Source organism: Zingiber officinale, chromosome 6B (assembly GCF_018446385.1).
Source record: "Zingiber officinale cultivar Zhangliang chromosome 6B, Zo_v1.1, whole genome shotgun sequence".
NCBI lineage: Eukaryota > Viridiplantae > Streptophyta > Magnoliopsida > Zingiberales > Zingiberaceae > Zingiber > Zingiber officinale.
Genome location: NC_055996.1, coordinates 127,488,018 through 127,504,795, shown reverse-complemented (window position 1 = coordinate 127,504,795; position 16,778 = coordinate 127,488,018). Strand labels below are relative to the sequence as shown.

The window sequence follows — 16,778 nt, the reverse complement described above, 5'->3', positions numbered from 1 at the left end:
TTCTAAATTAATCATCATGTGTACTTTCTAATTTATCTATTTTCTAATTTACCTTGAAGGCATGCGAAAAACTTCTATGGGACCATAATCATAAACTTATCATATTCATAAAATTAACCAATCACTTTAGAATTTAATGTATACACCAATGTATTCCAAAGTCGTGTCATTTTAAAAAAATAAGTGGTGGGACTCGTAAAAAATGGAAGAGAGATGTTCATGTCATCATCTGTGTTAAAAAAAAATCTTTTGATTTTTATCCTCATAAAATTCTATTAATTGTTTCTTTATAATAACATTTTATATATAAAATGTGAGAGAGAGCCGAAGAATTTCTAAATTAAGAAGGATGGTTTAGAAAACCAAGGAACTTAGGCCTGAAGAATTTTACCGTGTATAGCAATTTTCAGTTAAAAGGGGGAGACAAGGAACCGACCCTTGTTCATTCTCCCGACTCTCTTTGTTTTGGTCTCGGTGCTTGCTTCGTGTCACCGCCATGGCGAAGGAGTTTTCGGTTCCTCCGGTGGTTTTCCCCTCTCCCTCCGGCAATCCCAACGTGCCCCAGCAGCGCCGTGCTTCAGGGCCTGGGCTGGCGCCGCCCTTCCAGCCTCCTCGACCTTCGAATCCCGGAGTCGCCAACCCTAGCATCCCCTTCATGTCCTTCGACATCGGATCCACCACCGCTTCTTCCTCCTTCTCCGCCCCCGTCTATGCCTCCTCCAGCGGGGTTGGCAGCCTCTCCGTCTCCGGTTCGTTCGAGGACGAGCCGCCCCTCCTCGAGGAGCTCGGCATCAACACCCGCCAGATCTGGCGGAAGACCCTATCCATCATGAATCCCTTTCGCGTTAACCCTAATCTGCACGAGGACGGCGACCTATCCGGCCCTTTCCTCTTCCTTATGGCATTTGGTCTCTTCCAGCTTCTCGCTGGAAAGTTTCACTTCGGAATCATCTTGGGTTGGGTCACCGTCGCCTCTCTCTTCCTCTACGTGGTCTTTAACATGCTTGCTGGGCGGAACGGAAATCTGGATCTGTATCGGTGCTTGAGCTTGATTGGGTATTGTATGCTGCCAATGGTTATCTTCTCGGCTCTGTCACTGTTTGTGCCTCACGGTGGTGTCGTGATCTTTGCGATGGCTTTGGTGTTTGTGCTGTGGTCTACACGAGTTTGCACGAGGCTTCTAGTTGAGCTTGCTTCTTGTGGGGATGAACACCGTGGTCTCATAGCCTATGCCTGTTGGCTCGTTTACTTGCTTTTCTCTCTGCTTATTATATTCTGATTATGGGTGAGAGCGTATGACCTTCTAGTTCCCTATTTCTGTAAGCATTTCACTTACAATGGATTTTTCTCTTTTATTTAGCATCTATCTCAGCCGTTCCTCTTAGTAAATTCCCAATTTGGATGCGGATATCTCTGTTTCTTTAACTAGGAAATACAATATTTTGGATTTTTGTTCATTTGGGACCAATTCAGTCATATGATACAGTGTTATCAATGGTACAAATGTATTTGCATTCTTTCAATCTGTCAACAAGTAGTACTTGTGTTTAAATCAGGAAGAAATCCTTTTCTTGCAAGATCTAAAATTTTATTTGTTTGCCTTTTTACATTAGAAGTGTTATTCTTAATTGGGTTCTCTGATTAACTGTCAGAACAGCTTTCTCAGTGAATTCACTGTTGTTGTAGATGCAAATTAAATCTAGAAGCAATTAGTTTTATACTAGTTTTATTATAGATGGATACTAGTGCTAATTTGGCTTGGAATCTTGTTTTCTATTAGCTTGCTAAATGCTTTATGGACAAACTGCTGAGATGAATCCAATGTGGTTGGAAAAAGTAATATAAGAGCGGCTTTTCCATATTTCTAAAGCATAACTATTTATCTTTAGTAACAAATGGAAAAATCGTTGGACCAAATGATATTCTGATAGAGGTATAGAAGTGTCTAGGGAACAAGGTATTGAATGACTTACAAAATTATTTAATATGATATTGAAAATAAAAAAAATGTCTGATCAACGGAGGATAAGTATTTTAGTTTCCTTATATAAGAACAAGAGAGACGGATATTAAACTAATGAGTCATACCATGAAATTTTGAGAAAAAGTAATAGAAAAAAGATTAAGGAGATCACGGTGACCGAAAATCAATTTGGGTTTATGTCTGGAAGGTCGACAATAAAAGCTATACATTTTATCAGACAATTAATTGAAAAATATCCGGAGCAAAAACAAGATCTACACATGGTATTTATTGACTTAGAAAAAACTTATAATAGAGCCCCAAGAAAAATTATATAGAGAATTCTAGTAAAGAGAGATGTTAGTGTAACATATATTGAACTAATTAAGGATATGTACGAGAATATATGATTAGAGTAAAGACTTCAGGCGGAGTAATAGAAGCATTTCCAATAAATATAGGGTTACATCAAGGATCAACTCTAAGTTCTTATCTTTTTACACTAATTATTGATGAACTCACTGCACACATTCAATACACAGTACTGTGGTGTATGTTGTTTGCAGATGATATTATTTTGGTAAATGAAACACGTGAAGGAATAAATGCTAAACTAGAATCTTAGCGGAAAAAACTAGAAGGGAAAGTTTTTAGACTTAGTAGAATAAAGACAGAATATATGAAATTTAAGTTTAGCAATATTAGATATAATGAGACAATTGTTAAGATAGAAGATTACGAGTTGCTCGGAACCGAGAGCTTTAGATATTTAGGATCATTTTTGTAAATTGATGGAGGGATTGAGAGAGATGTCTTACATAGAATACAAGTAGGATGGTTGAAATAGAGGAGAGCGTCGGGTGTTTTATGTGACGTAAAGTATCTCTAAAACTTAAAGGAAAATTTTACAAAATCACAATTAGACCTGTTATGTTTTATGGAGCTGAATGCTGAGCTATAACTCGAGCACATGAGAAGAAGATAAGAGTTACAGAGATGAGGATGTTAACGTGGATGTATGGACATAATAAGAAATGAGAACATTAAAGAGAAAGTCGGAGTTGCATCCATTGAGGGAAAACTCCAAGAGACACGTTTAAGATGGTATGAGCATATACATAGATGACTAATAAATGATCCAGTTAGGCGATATGAAATTATGACAAATACACATATCGAATGAGGAAGAGGATGACTAAAAAAGATTTGGTTAGTAATAATAAAATAAGATAAAATTTATTTAAGTATAAATGAAAATATAGTAGGAGATAGAGCTCAATGATATAAAAGGATCTATATAGTCGACCCGACCTAGTGAGATAAGACTTGGTTGTTGTTGTAGTAACCCACAACCAGTTTTATCTAGCAAAAAAGTTATATTAGATGTAAGGGTAGTTTTTTGGTGTTTCAGATTTTTAAGCTTGCTTACTTGGTGAGAAGTTAGAGGTGCTAAAAATTAGGGATGGTAGGAAAGTTATTTATGTTGGTCAGGAAAAGTAGTCAACTTTTCTATCATCCTCAATTCATTTCCTCTCATCTCTCCAAGTAAACAAACAAACCTAGAGTCAGGCCTCAAATGTGATCATTAGCAAGAACAATTTAGCACAGTTAGAATTAATTAAATGATGCATGTCAGAAGATTTGTTTCTAATTCACAAAATGTAGGTTGATTTTATTACTGATCCCCAGTAAACATAGGAGATCTATGTTGTGCCCAATTGGTGTAACATGGCCCAAGAAATTTATCAATGAGCACATTAATACATTGGTCACACTTGTAGTAGCAAAAAATAGGACAATCACACTGAAACTCTGCTACTTCTTTCCCTCTTGAATCAGGAGGAATTGCATTTGGACCTATGTTGACCATGGTCTTACTTTGGTGTGCTATGTTACTTATCACCTCAATTTGTTGACCAACAGACTGCGATTTGTGGAAGGAGATTTTTTAGGCTGTGATTGAGTACCTCAGTCTTCTCATCAATCTATGGATGAAAGACAGTCAGAAAATTTAAATTATTGGCAAATTATACATTTCTGTCTGAACTACAAATATGGGCAACCTATTCAATCTAACAATCATCCTAAATCCTAAAGCAGAACTTAACTATTTGCAATGCATCATTGGGTTTGCTACATGAATGAAATGCATCATTTTGAAAATCAATCCCTACCACTACTGGAATAGAGTTGTGGCTTCAGGTAGTGCGAGATAAACCCAAAACAAAATCAATACTAAAGGCTTTTCAGGGCTTATAGTAAAGTGCCAGTGGTGCATAGAGATTTGTGTGTTGCTTAGTTGCCTTATCCATCTAACACATGCGACGATGTGCTACAATCTAGGTAACATCCCCTCACAATGAGGGTCAGCAAGGGTAATGTTTTTTTTATAGATTCTAAAGTGTTCTACTGGACCACCCACATGCATTTTCCAAATCAGAAAGTCCTAGAAATGCATCAATATGTACCCTTCTATAGGAAACCATCATTGATCTCAAAATCAACCAAATCACGGCTATACTCATCTTGAACATCTAGAAAAATTGTCTGAACCATATTTATCCTTAAGAGGAGCAAATTCTACCAAGGTTGTCACATTAAGCCTTGAATCGTAGATCCTTTTAGTGATTTTGCGAACTAACAATTGAATTAAATTGTGAATCATAAGCTTCTGGTTAAAAAGACAAATAAGTAAAAAAGAAAAAGTAACAAAAAGATATACGAATATCCTATTTAACACCTAATATAATTGATAAAGTGCATTAGCACAAATAATAAAGTGAATTATTTAACTAATGAGTATTAAGACCAGATTATTTGATTAATATTCCAGAATATCCTTAAAGTTTTTCATTTATTTTCTGACAGATTAAACTATATAAAGATTTGTCAAAAATACTGAACTATATCACATGTTATATCGTCCTGACTAAAGATGTCATCATCCTCATCATCTTGATTTTGTATGTCTATTTCTTTCTCTTCTTTTTCCTCTTAAGCTTCTTTAATAATTGCACTCGCTTATAAAGGGAAGAAACCTCTAACGTGCCAATAGGTCAACAAGTCATCATTTCAGGTTATCGAGAACGAGGTTTGGGAGAGACAATGACTTCTGCTGGTTAAAGAGGCTTGAGCAATAGACGAGGGTTACTTTTGACGATGGAGGGGGATGTCCGTTGGTTAAAGGCGCTCGAGGAATCTAGTCAATCTTAATTGTTGAGGATGCTCAAGGACTACAAACGTTGTAGCATCTTCTGATCAACGATCTTCTGTTCACCGACAAAGATCTCCTCTAGTTGAAGAAGCTAGAAAAAGAAAACATCCTAGCTGCATACGAGCATAACCATTTGAGAGATGTTTAATGTGGTTGAGGATTATGTTCTGTTGTTGAAGAAGCAACGTTTGACGAGTCAAGGGTTACAGACAACAAGTCGTTATTGAAGAAGTAGCCTCCGTTAGGATTGGGTCGATGATTATACGATATGAGAAGCGTCAAAGAATAGATATTAAATAGAATAAGACAAGATTTTTCTGCCAATAAATTGACTGTGCTTTGAGGATCTGAATATCGACTTGAGTATCTAATAAATGGCTAAGAATTGGGAATCAATTGATTGGTATTGGTTTGGTCTGAGTCAATTGGGTGTTGATTGCTATATGACAATCAAAAAATTCTTCAAACCGATATGCTCGTTTTTTCTAATATTTCCTTCTCAAAAGATTGTTTTTTGCTGGATAAACTTATTTTCAAGTCCGTGCTGCTTAAGTAGCCTATATCTTTTTCAAATAAATACATATGTGCGAGCCTTATAAAATTCAGACACTGTCAGTGTTTATGTCATAGTGATTTCCTGTGTGTTTATTACTCAAGCACTAATTGCTTGAGTTGTTTTCACCAAACTGCTGAATTTTATTGGTATTAGAAAAATTCTAAGGTTGTTTCTATGGATTTATTTGATAAAGATTAAATATCATAACAGTTATCTCCATATCTTCATTCCTAACCAGAAGACATCTTTCAATTAAGATGCTAATGAAAATTACTCCATCTTTTGACAGAATTTTACCTTCCTTTTTCCAATTCCCTTGTATTCTACCCTTGTGTTTGGATATAAACCAATCTGGACTTGTGTTTTTCCACAACTATAAGCTTGTTTTGCAGTAAGATGAACATGAACTAATGTTTTCAGACCTACTTGTCCTTAGTTTACTTCTTTATTATGGATGATTATCTCTTTATTTCTTGTTTACCAACTCTTGAGAAGACTTGAAAAGAGTTTGAAGTATACCAGTTGTCAATATATTCCGAGCGGACAATTGTAATTTCTTTCTATCTATTCGAAACGACATGAATATATTTATCATTTTTTGGATTTTACTGTTATTTCACTTCTGCCACTGGCATTTGCAGAGTGCAGTCTATAGATATCAGTTAATTCTATTCTCTTTCTACAATGTTTAAGTTTCTTGTGGGTTTTTGCTTCAGATTGGCTGGTTCAGTTCTTGTTAAACTGGTTTGGTTCACACCTGTTTCAATTGCAAAATGTTTTCTTTTGGAACTGTTTCAGCATCCAAGTGCTGTTGAATCTGTTTCATATTGCAGAGCAGTTCTTTGTAACACAGCTAGTAACTATCACTTCCTGCTGGTTGACAGTTGCATAGGTGAAAGCCTAATTGACTTGATCGATATGTTTGTGAGCACGAACGGTACATATCTTAGTCAAGGTATGTCATCCTTGAATCATTCACATTTGGATCTAGAAATTCCTTACAGAATTGGACTTAGATATCATTTCTACAATAACATTACTTTTTTTTTGTTTATGGGAGCAAGGATATCTATCAGTTTTACACCTGTGCAATAGATAATTTTATATTTTTAATTTAGAAATGTTAAAAAGTTGTAGATTTGATTTTGATTTTATATGTATAAAGTAAAATTAGATAACGACTATTTTTTATTTTCTATTTAAATTTATTTGTAGGGTTTAGACCTATCTTCCTAGAGGTTCACTAGTTGCCACTCCACGGATTGACACAGTTAATACTTACATGTGGTGTTGCTGCAATAGGCAGTGGCGTTGATTCTCAATATGTGCGAAATACATTGTGGGTCACTTGATCTCTCATGCAAAGGGTCACTGTGCTGGATGAAATCTTCAATGATTTATCTCCTTTCTAGATCGCATGGAGCAGTAGGGGTTTTCGGAGTGAGAGTTATTATCTTTTGTTGCACTAGTTGCCCGTGTTGGAAAACATAAGCCCCAATTCACTGTTGATGTTGCTAGTTCTTCTAGGATCCAGGTTCCATACTAGCTATTCCTCTATTGAGTTGCATTAAAAATTTCATTGGGTGATCTCCAATCCATTTGTTTCCAAACCTAAACTAGCTAGGCCATATCTCAGTCTCAAGATATGAAATGGATTTTCCACCTCTGACTCAATGCGAGCAAGCAATAAAAGTCTTTGTGGCCCTTTTATCTTCCTTGGATCTTGGATTTGACTTCTTGACCTTGTTAGATGCTCCACTAGAAGTGTCTGTACCCTTCCGCTTGGAGTCATGCCTGATGATGATTGCCACCTTTCTTTTGATGTTCTAGTCAAATTTAGCCTCCAAAAGTATGTCATAGTTCAAGAAGACTCTTAACATATTTTGTTGAATTGTTTTTTATACACAAACTCTTTATAGATTCGAGGTAAAAACAACAACACCGGGGCAATGGAGACTCGTAAATTGGTTGGAGTATTTAACTTCAATAGATTATCAAAATAATTAAGTCAATCATCCTTGTAAAATACCTATCAATAGATCTCATATCTTTCTCCCTACATTGTCTCGAGACTTAAAGCCATTCCAAGTGAATGGAGCTCTCATGTAGCTCTCTTGCCTTGCAAACAATTCCATAGACATTAAATGCCTTAATTGTCAACTAAAGGCTAGGAGTGATATTAGAGTTGATAATACAAGTAGCAATGAATCATATCACTTTGTTACACTTCCTGTGCCTCAAGCTCTTCTATCTGTTCTACATGGGGGAGACTTATATATCACATAGAGAAGGTTCTGTTGTTCAAGGATCATCCTCCTATACATCTCCCAATTAACGAAGTTTGTGCGATTGTGCATAAAATGTCTCTCGATGATAAAACAAGTGATATAATTCCAGTTTCACTTCTCAACATGACGGTGTGTTTGACTAGCATTTAAAAATACTAAAGTATTTGTCATCAATTGCATCCAGTGCAACTACTATATTATTGAGTCAACAACTCCTTTCAGAACAAAACCTTCACCCTAGGTTTTATAGGCCTTGATTGTGATCAATAAATTCATAAATCTAGTCAAGTCAGACCTAAAGTTCATGATCATCTCATGACATGGAATAAATATGTATAAGTGAGACCTTAATTGCCGACAACAAATTCAAATGATTGACATGGGACGGTTTCCGTGTCCTTATTCCTTCTGCATAGGAATTTTGGCATGCATTGAAAGTGAATTATATATATATATATATATAATGACAATTTACTAATGTCAATTTGTATTACAGGTGTTACCAATTTGATAATTGTCGGTTATCAATGACTCTTGTAGATGGTATTAATCCATCTTGTAGTGATATACCACCCATAATACAACATATGGTTCTATTGTGTTCTAACAACTATAAAACAAATTAGTGATGCCGAAAGTTGATAACACTTACTACAGGCGCAGCTCCACGGCGGGCCCCAAGGCATATGAAAAAGAGGTAAATTATGATATTGAACTGCCATTTAGGTGTGAGGTCCTAGTGATTGAACGGGATTCGAACCTTCCTGCTGTGAAGTAAATCTACTACTCTACGTCTATGTGGGCACAAATTAATATCACTCGTAATACAGATTAATGTTATCCATCTGTAATATAAATTCATACCATCTGTAATATAAGTTCACAAGGACTGCTTTCTTTCTAGACTACCAGATCCGGTCTAATATGGAGGAGATCCGATAGCGACAACAAAAGCAAGTTAACAGTATTCCTCTTCTTCTCCTCCATTTTATCTCATTCTGTCCAACGCTGATTTGATTATCGGAGGAGTCACGCTGGCCATTGTCTGCGTCCACTGATGAGTGTTGACGTGCGAAAGTAGGAGCAGTTCGGACGGGAGTAGGAGCCGGCTAATATTACGTTGTCTAGGAAACTAGGACTAAGACGTTCAGAAATCTAAAGACGTTGAGGAAGGGGAGGAAGGATGGAGGCAGGGGAAAAATCCCTACCACGCGAAGCAGGCCTGTGCCCAGGTCTCCCGAGGATCGTCTCTCTCTTCCTCTCGTCCCTTCCTCATCTCACCGCTGTCATGGGGGAGAGGTCGCAGCCATAGGTTCCTGGCCTGAGTTGGAGCTGACACGTGAGGCGAAGATTGAGGTTGAAGAAGAAAAAGAAGAGGCGAAGCCGACAGAATTTCATCTTCCGGCGGCGATTGATTGGGATATGCTAGACAAATCATACTTTTTCGTCTTCAGCGCCGCACTCTTCTCTATAGTTTTGTAAATAAGTCGAGCCGAGTTGAGTTTTGGGATGTTCAAGCTTGTTCGATAAGATATCTCAGACAAGCTTAAAATGAACAAAGCTTTTGAAATGGTTGTTCAAGATTAGTTTGATTTATTTTTTTATGAGTTTGAGTTTGTTTGAAGTTTAACTTGAGCTTAATTCGTTTAGATGTTATTAAATTCTCAATTCAAGCTTGATTCGAGTTTGGTTCGTTTAGATGTTATCGAGCTCTCAATTTAAACTTGTTTAAAATTTATAGTTGTTTGATTGGTTATTAAACTTTAATTATTTTATTTTATTGTTTATTTAGTATATTAAAAAGAGTTTGATTAATAAATATGGTTCACGAACATTGTTCATAAATATTGTTCATGAATATTAACGAGCTGAATATATATGTGTTCAAGTTTATTTATTTAGTTTAATGAGTTATTTAAGTTTGTTTATATAATTAATCTTATGTATATTGAATGAACATAGATAAATTTTTACTAAATTAAACATCAAATTTATTCACGAACGCTTAATTTAATTATAGTTCTACTTCTCTACCGTCTCTGTTGCATTTTACTCAGTGGCCATCCCGCTTGACTAGTCTCCAAGTCTGCCACCCCGTGCCGCTCTCTCCCTTCTCCGCTGACCTTAACCCACGGGATAAATTATGACAGAATCAGGTTTGATGTAACTGTAGCCGTGAGATTATGTAACGGGGAATGGGATTCTGTAACGACGGCCTAAGTAGGCCAAAGTCAAATCATCATTAATGTAACAGATCAAAGTCAAATATCATTGAGGGCTGCTTTCCCCCCGGTCAACCAACCCCTCCTCCACCTCCCCTCTCTCTCTCTCTCCCTGCCAAAAGACGCATGTACCTCTCCACCTCCCCTTTTTGTTTTTTTGTTTTTTTTAATTTCATTTAATTCTCATTTTGTTTTAATTTTTTAATTAATTTTATTTAAAAATAACTCTCATACAATTATATTTTTAATTTTATTTTATTTTACTTTTTTAATTAATTTAATTTATTATTTTTTATCAATACTTTATTTTTCAATTTTATATAAATTTTATTTAGTTTTTATTTTTTTAATTAATTTAATTTATTATTTTTTATCAATACTTTATTTTTCAATTTTATATAAATTTTATTTATTTTTATTTTTTAAAAAATTTAATTTATTATTTTTTTCATAATACTTATATTTTCAATTGATTTTTTTAAAATTTTAATTTTTTATTAATTTTTTTAATCAATTTCTTTATCAAATTTTTTTCAGTTTTATTTTTTTCAATAATTTTTTTATATCTTTATAATCTTTTATTTATTTTTAGTTTATATTTAAAACTAAAAAAATACTACCAATTAATAATGAACACATTCATAACTTAGGAACAAATATATTTTTTCCAAATGAAGAGTACATGTAATAATACAAAGAAAACATAAAAACATATAAAAATAGAAATCTTAATCAATATTGCCTCCAAATTCTGCTCCCGATGCATTTGGTGGTGGTGCACCTATTATTTCGTACCACAAATGAGCGCGTGTCCTGTAACGAGTGACCCATCCTTTAGCTTCATACGATGAATGTTGCCACCACCAAGTTGGAATGGGTGGTACAGGATAATGAGGATATAAGAAAACTTGTACGAAGTGATTGCCAATATGAGCAATAGCTATTTCTCGACGCTCTTGGTTTGGAACGGGAGGAGTTCTTAATGGCAAGTGAGTAAAACAACTCCCAATATTCTCACCAAATGTATGAAGTACAAGATTGTACCTTGATGCGATGACAATTCCCAAAGGCATAGAGTCAATATATCCATCCAATAATAGATTGGTTACCAAATTTGGATCTGGATAAAGTTGATCATATAGATCCTTATTTTGTTGAATCTCTTCTATAAGCTCAAATCGTACTTGAACCCAACCTTCTTCACCATACCCAATTAGTGCAGCTATTGACCTGAATCCACAATGACCATCAGGTTGAACATCAGCAGTGTGAGAAATATAAGCTGCAGAGGCACAGGTAATTTCTCAATATAAGTATCACGGATGGGTGGAACTGGAGAGTGATCATGGGTCGTTTGAGTATTGAGAACCTTCGACCCTCTTCCACGTCTTCCTCTCCCTTGAGATGTTGCAATCGGTTGAGAGACCCTAGATCCTGAAGTGGATGCTTCTCCGAAAGAAGATATGCGGCGTCCACTTTGCTCATCTCTACCCGTAGGTCGACCTCTATGTTCTGTGTTGTATGAAGGAGCTCGCAATGTACTTTGAGATGGATCAATCATATCAAGAAACTTGTTTATCATATGCTCTCGCATATATGGATCCATCCCATCTAATATCTCAACAACGTGGGATGTCCTGTTAGGTTCTGCTCCCTCGTCATTAAACTGATGTGCATGCATCGACAATCTCCTCCAATGAGCGTTGATACTCTGAAGCGGAATTGGAATGGAAAAGTAATGGTAATGTGCAAGATCATGCTCGCATGGCAATCCGTATACAATTTTGATAGAACAGTTACATCTACCGGATAGCTGGTGAGATGCTTCCTCAATACATTTTAGCTGACCAGAAATCAACTCCATTGCCTCTAATGAAATCCGACACCTTATTTGACTGAAAATGTCATCATGTAAATGTTGATGGCGTGGAATGTTCAGAGATTTTTCGAACGACTTCTTAATATCCCCAAACTGAATTCTCAACATCTTATGTATTTTTTTCAAAAGATGTCTGTAGGGATGACATGGTATCTCCCAAATATAACTTCAATCTCGCATGTGCAGATTCTGCCCTGTAATAAAAAAAATGCATTGTGTTTAAATACTGAAAAGAATTGAAATACTACATTAATGAACAAAATTTAAATAATAAAACTATAAAATGACTATACCTTTGATTTGAATTGCTCCCGAGATGCATACATGTATCAACCCATGCTGAAACAAACCGCTCTTTGTAAGGGTGTAACCATGTATTCCAAAGATAATTTAGAGCACCCTCGAATCGTTGATACTCTTTGCGCATGACATCCCACTTATACTGATAAGACCATTGTGTCGATGAATTAATGAGTGAGTGCCATGATGCATAAAAATGTTGCCACTCGGACCAAGCATAGGCACATTTCTTCATTACGCACTGGTTTATGTGCCAAATACAAAGGATGTGACGTGCATTGGGAAAACATGTTTCAATTGCATTAATAAGCGACAAATCCCGATCTGAAACAAATACCAATGGCAACGATGCCTTCTTTTCAACCATCCACTTCTTTAAGGTACCTAATGCCCATGTCAGTTGCTCTGTCTTCTCATTACTAAGATATGCAAACATAAGTGAGTAAGTTCGCATTGTGGATGTGATACCCACAACCTCCAATAGTGGTATCCGATACTCATTGGTCTTGTATGTGACATCAATGATCAACACAGATGAAAAGTTGACAGACAGCTCTAGACTTTTTGGATGAACCCAAATAATATCTGTGATTTCGTTGGTGTCTGGATTTGCACGGTATTTATGGAGGTATTCTTTCTTGATTAATTGGTCCAAGACATACTGAATAGAATTTAGGCCACCCCGTTTAGCGGATTTATTTGTGAAAATAGCATTATAAATGCTTTTGATCCCCGTAGTGTTTGATGGGTCTCTTTCCTTCAAAATACTAAGAATTTCACGAGGTGTGGTGCTGTTGGCCATGTCAAACACAAATTTTTTTTCTTTTGGTTTTAACCTACTCGGATACTCATGTCCATCAATATATTCTGCTAATTGATGATTATGAAAACCACAAACAACCCTTAAACCCCACATCACACCATCTGAAGGTATTGGTATACCTCGCAGCTCAAATGGACATTCACATTTTTTAGTCCCAGTATTTCTTTTTAAGGATTGCCCATCAACTAGATATCGTGGCGGTTTATACTTTCCACCTCTTTCACACATAAGATGACACTTTGGTAGCTTGCCACCTTTTAAATTAGCAGAATTTTTAATAACCACTACAATACCATTCTTCAAACCAACTGTCTTTACCCAATTTATCATATCTTCTCTACTTTTAAATATCTATATAAAAAATATAACAAAGATGTATAAGTATGACATTATCAATCTTAATATAATTTCTCTACTTATAAAATAAATAATGAATATACATAAAACAATGATAATAACTAACCTGATCTGTGGTAAATTCGATTGTATAATCGCGATTGTTGTTGGAGATATCTTGACTAGGAACATCATTCTCAATTGACCAACTATCTGAAAATAAGCCCAAATAGTCATCCATATTTTCAGGATGAGAGAAGGAGAAGCTGAGAGGGAGATATCAGTGAAGGGAGGTGTGAATAAAGAGTGACTAAAAATGAAGTGTGAGAGGAGGATTTAAAGGGAGATGTTTTGACATGTGTCAAGAGTTGAAGGGTGGGTAATTTAAGGGGAGGGGAGGTTCTGACATGTGTCAAGAGTTTAAGGGTGGGTAATTTAAGGGGAGGGGAGGTTCTGACATGTGTCAAGAGTTGAAGGGTGGATAATTTAAAGGGAGGGGAGGTTCTGACATGTGTCAAGGATTGAATGATGAGTAATTTAAAGAAAGTGAGAAGTTCTGACATGTGTCAAGAGTTGGAAGTGGGGGTAATTTAAAGGGATGAGAGATTTTAACATATAGCAAGTGTTGAAAGGGGATCATTTAAAGTGATGAGAGATTTTGACATGTGTCAAGGGTTGGAAGGGGGGTCATTTAAAGGGATAAAAGATTTTGACATGTGTCAAGGGTTAGAAGTGGAGTAATTTAAAGGGAGGGGAGGTTCTGACATATGTCAAGCATTGAAGAGGGGTAATTTAAAGGGAGGGGGTGTTTTGACAGGTGTCAATGGTTGAAGAATGACGAATTTAAATGGAGGGAGTGTTTTGACAGGTGTCAATGGTTGGATGATGGGTAATTTAAAGAGGGTGAGAGATTCTGACATGTGTTATATGTCAATGGTTGGAGGGAGGGATGATTTAAAGGGAGAGAAGATTATGATATGTGTTAATAGTTGGATGCGGGTAATTTAAGTGTCAAATTAGGAATGTAATTTAAAGGAACGGAGTAATTTAAAAATTATATAAAATAAAAAAAATTAAAAAATTTGATAAAAAAATAATAAACAAAATTGATTAAAGAAATAAAATTAAATAAATATTTAAAAAATAAAAAAATAATAAATAAAATTAATTAAAAATAAAACTAAAAAAAATTAAAAAAAATATAAGTATTAATGAAAAAATAATAAACAAAATTAATTAAAAAATAAAACTAAATAAAATTAAATAAAATTAAATAAAATTAAAAATATATATAAATATTAATGAAAAATAATAAATAAAAAAAAAATTTTAAAATATATAAGTATGAATGAAAAAAATTAAAAATAAAATTAATTTTAAAAATGAAATAAAAAAAAAATTAAAATATACAAGTATGAATAAAAAATTTTTAAAATAAAATTAATTAAAAATTAAAAATTAAAATTAATTAAAAATATATAAGTATGAATATATAAGTATGAGTTAAAAAAAATTAAAAAAAAAAAACAAAACAAAACAAAAAGAAGGTTAAGGTTACATGCGTCTTTTTGGTGGGGGAGAGAGGGGAAGTGGAGGGGGTGCACGTTGATTGGGGGGGGGGGGGCAATATCATTAGTAGACTAAAGTTACATTTATCATTAATGAAGGAGAGCCAAATCTAAATCTATCTTTTAACAGCGATGTATATTTTTATCATTATATCATACAAGTTTAATGATCGTCTTTTACGCACGTAGTTTTCTTTCTTAATGATCCCACCACAGTATGATTTCTGAGGAATAACTTCCTTATCCTCACAATAGCTGGCACGTAGTTTAACAGCGAAGTTATTCCTCAAGTTTCCTTATCCTCACAATAGCTAGCAAGATAAACTCAATGGCCTTGGAGACCCCATTAGTCCATCTGCCCTTGCAGGTGTATAAACAAGCTCAATTCGTGCACTAACATCAGAAATACTTAAATCCAGATAATCATCTACAACAATTTTATCCTTCATGCTAGTGTTCTTCAACTTAAACCATTGATGGATGCAATTTCCTCTTTCACCTTCCGTGTATTCAGCAATGAATCGTACGCAGCCTCCTTCCATTATTCGTGCAAAAGAAGTATGTGAATACTGGTTTCCCTCAAAAGGATGTATATATCCGGATGGGCACTAGCTTTTCTGATACAGCTCTGACGACGGGAAAAGAAATGTAGTGGTCACCACCTAAAACAAGAGGTTGCAGTGGATCCTGTTCCATCACTAACTTGACAGACTCACAATATTCATTGGTCTGTCATCATCAACTCCACGCTCTTGTTTCTCTTATATTGGGCGGCTTTTGACTAAAAGGCATAAGAAGAATTACGTATTTATCAAAAAAAAATGTATTATAATTTTATAATTATCAAAAGGTGTATTAATAAATATGAAGGTCCTTTTATATATCCCTCCCGTTAAGATCATCTTTTACTATCCTATTTTTCAAAGCGTCTAAGGCATATTTGAATTGTTTAGATTTAAAAATTTTATTGATGGTTCGAATTGTGATGATGTCAACATCTTTCTCCCTCCTCTCAACGCATGTAAGCCTCACACTTTTCTAACTCTCCGATTGCGAAAAACTCACACATTTTTAGTTGTGAGATCGTCCTCCCAATGAAAGAGTATGTAAGCATCTTCATGTGTTCGTCAGGCGACATCAAGGGTTTCCGACGAAAATCCACACTGGTTCATTCTCTGCAGTGAAGTTTAGTGTTTCTGCCAATTCTCTCCTTTCATAATGGCAGAAGGAAGTGGGTTGGGTGTTTCATCCTCTGTTGTTAAATTATTCGCAAAGGTATCACCTTCGAAACCATTGGATTTGCAAAGTCTGAACCAGTTTGGACAGAAACTACAAGAGAATGTCCACAACAAGAAGCCAGATAAGTTGAGATCAAACAGTGTGAATAGAAAATATTGATATAAAATATCGAATATTAAATTTTTGATGTTATTTACAGCATTGATTGTGGCTTCTTTGTGATGCAATAGATTTGATGTCTTCTATACAATCTGAAGATGATCTTCAAACAAGGAGACATGAAAAAAAATCAGAATTGATGTAATTGTATCAATTTTGAGGGGCAGGTTCAGTAAAACATCGGATTAATTATTCATAGTGTTGTAAGTAAAAAATTGGGTAGGGAATGTA

The 16,778-nt window shown here is 35.1% G+C and overlaps 1 protein-coding gene across 2 annotated transcripts; it reads left to right on the top strand.

Moving 5' to 3' along the window:
* The first annotated feature begins 408 nt into the window (after positions 1 to 408).
* LOC121989432 (protein YIPF5 homolog) lies at positions 409 to 8,702 on the top strand. 2 transcript variants are annotated; one of them, XR_006114253.1, is made up of 3 exons: positions 409 to 1,319; positions 6,618 to 6,688; positions 8,518 to 8,702. XR_006114253.1 is itself a non-coding variant. In XM_042543492.1 (2 exons), the coding sequence occupies exon 1, from the start codon at positions 497 to 499 to the stop codon at positions 1,277 to 1,279; it is 783 nt and encodes a 260-aa protein (XP_042399426.1). In that variant the 5' UTR covers positions 409 to 496; the 3' UTR covers positions 1,280 to 1,319; positions 5,019 to 5,585. The 2 variants fall into 2 exon arrangements, 1 of the variants encoding a protein (XP_042399426.1); XM_042543492.1 differs by lacking the exons at positions 6,618 to 6,688; positions 8,518 to 8,702 and adding an exon at positions 5,019 to 5,585.
* Positions 8,703 to 16,778: the final 8,076 nt, after the last annotated feature.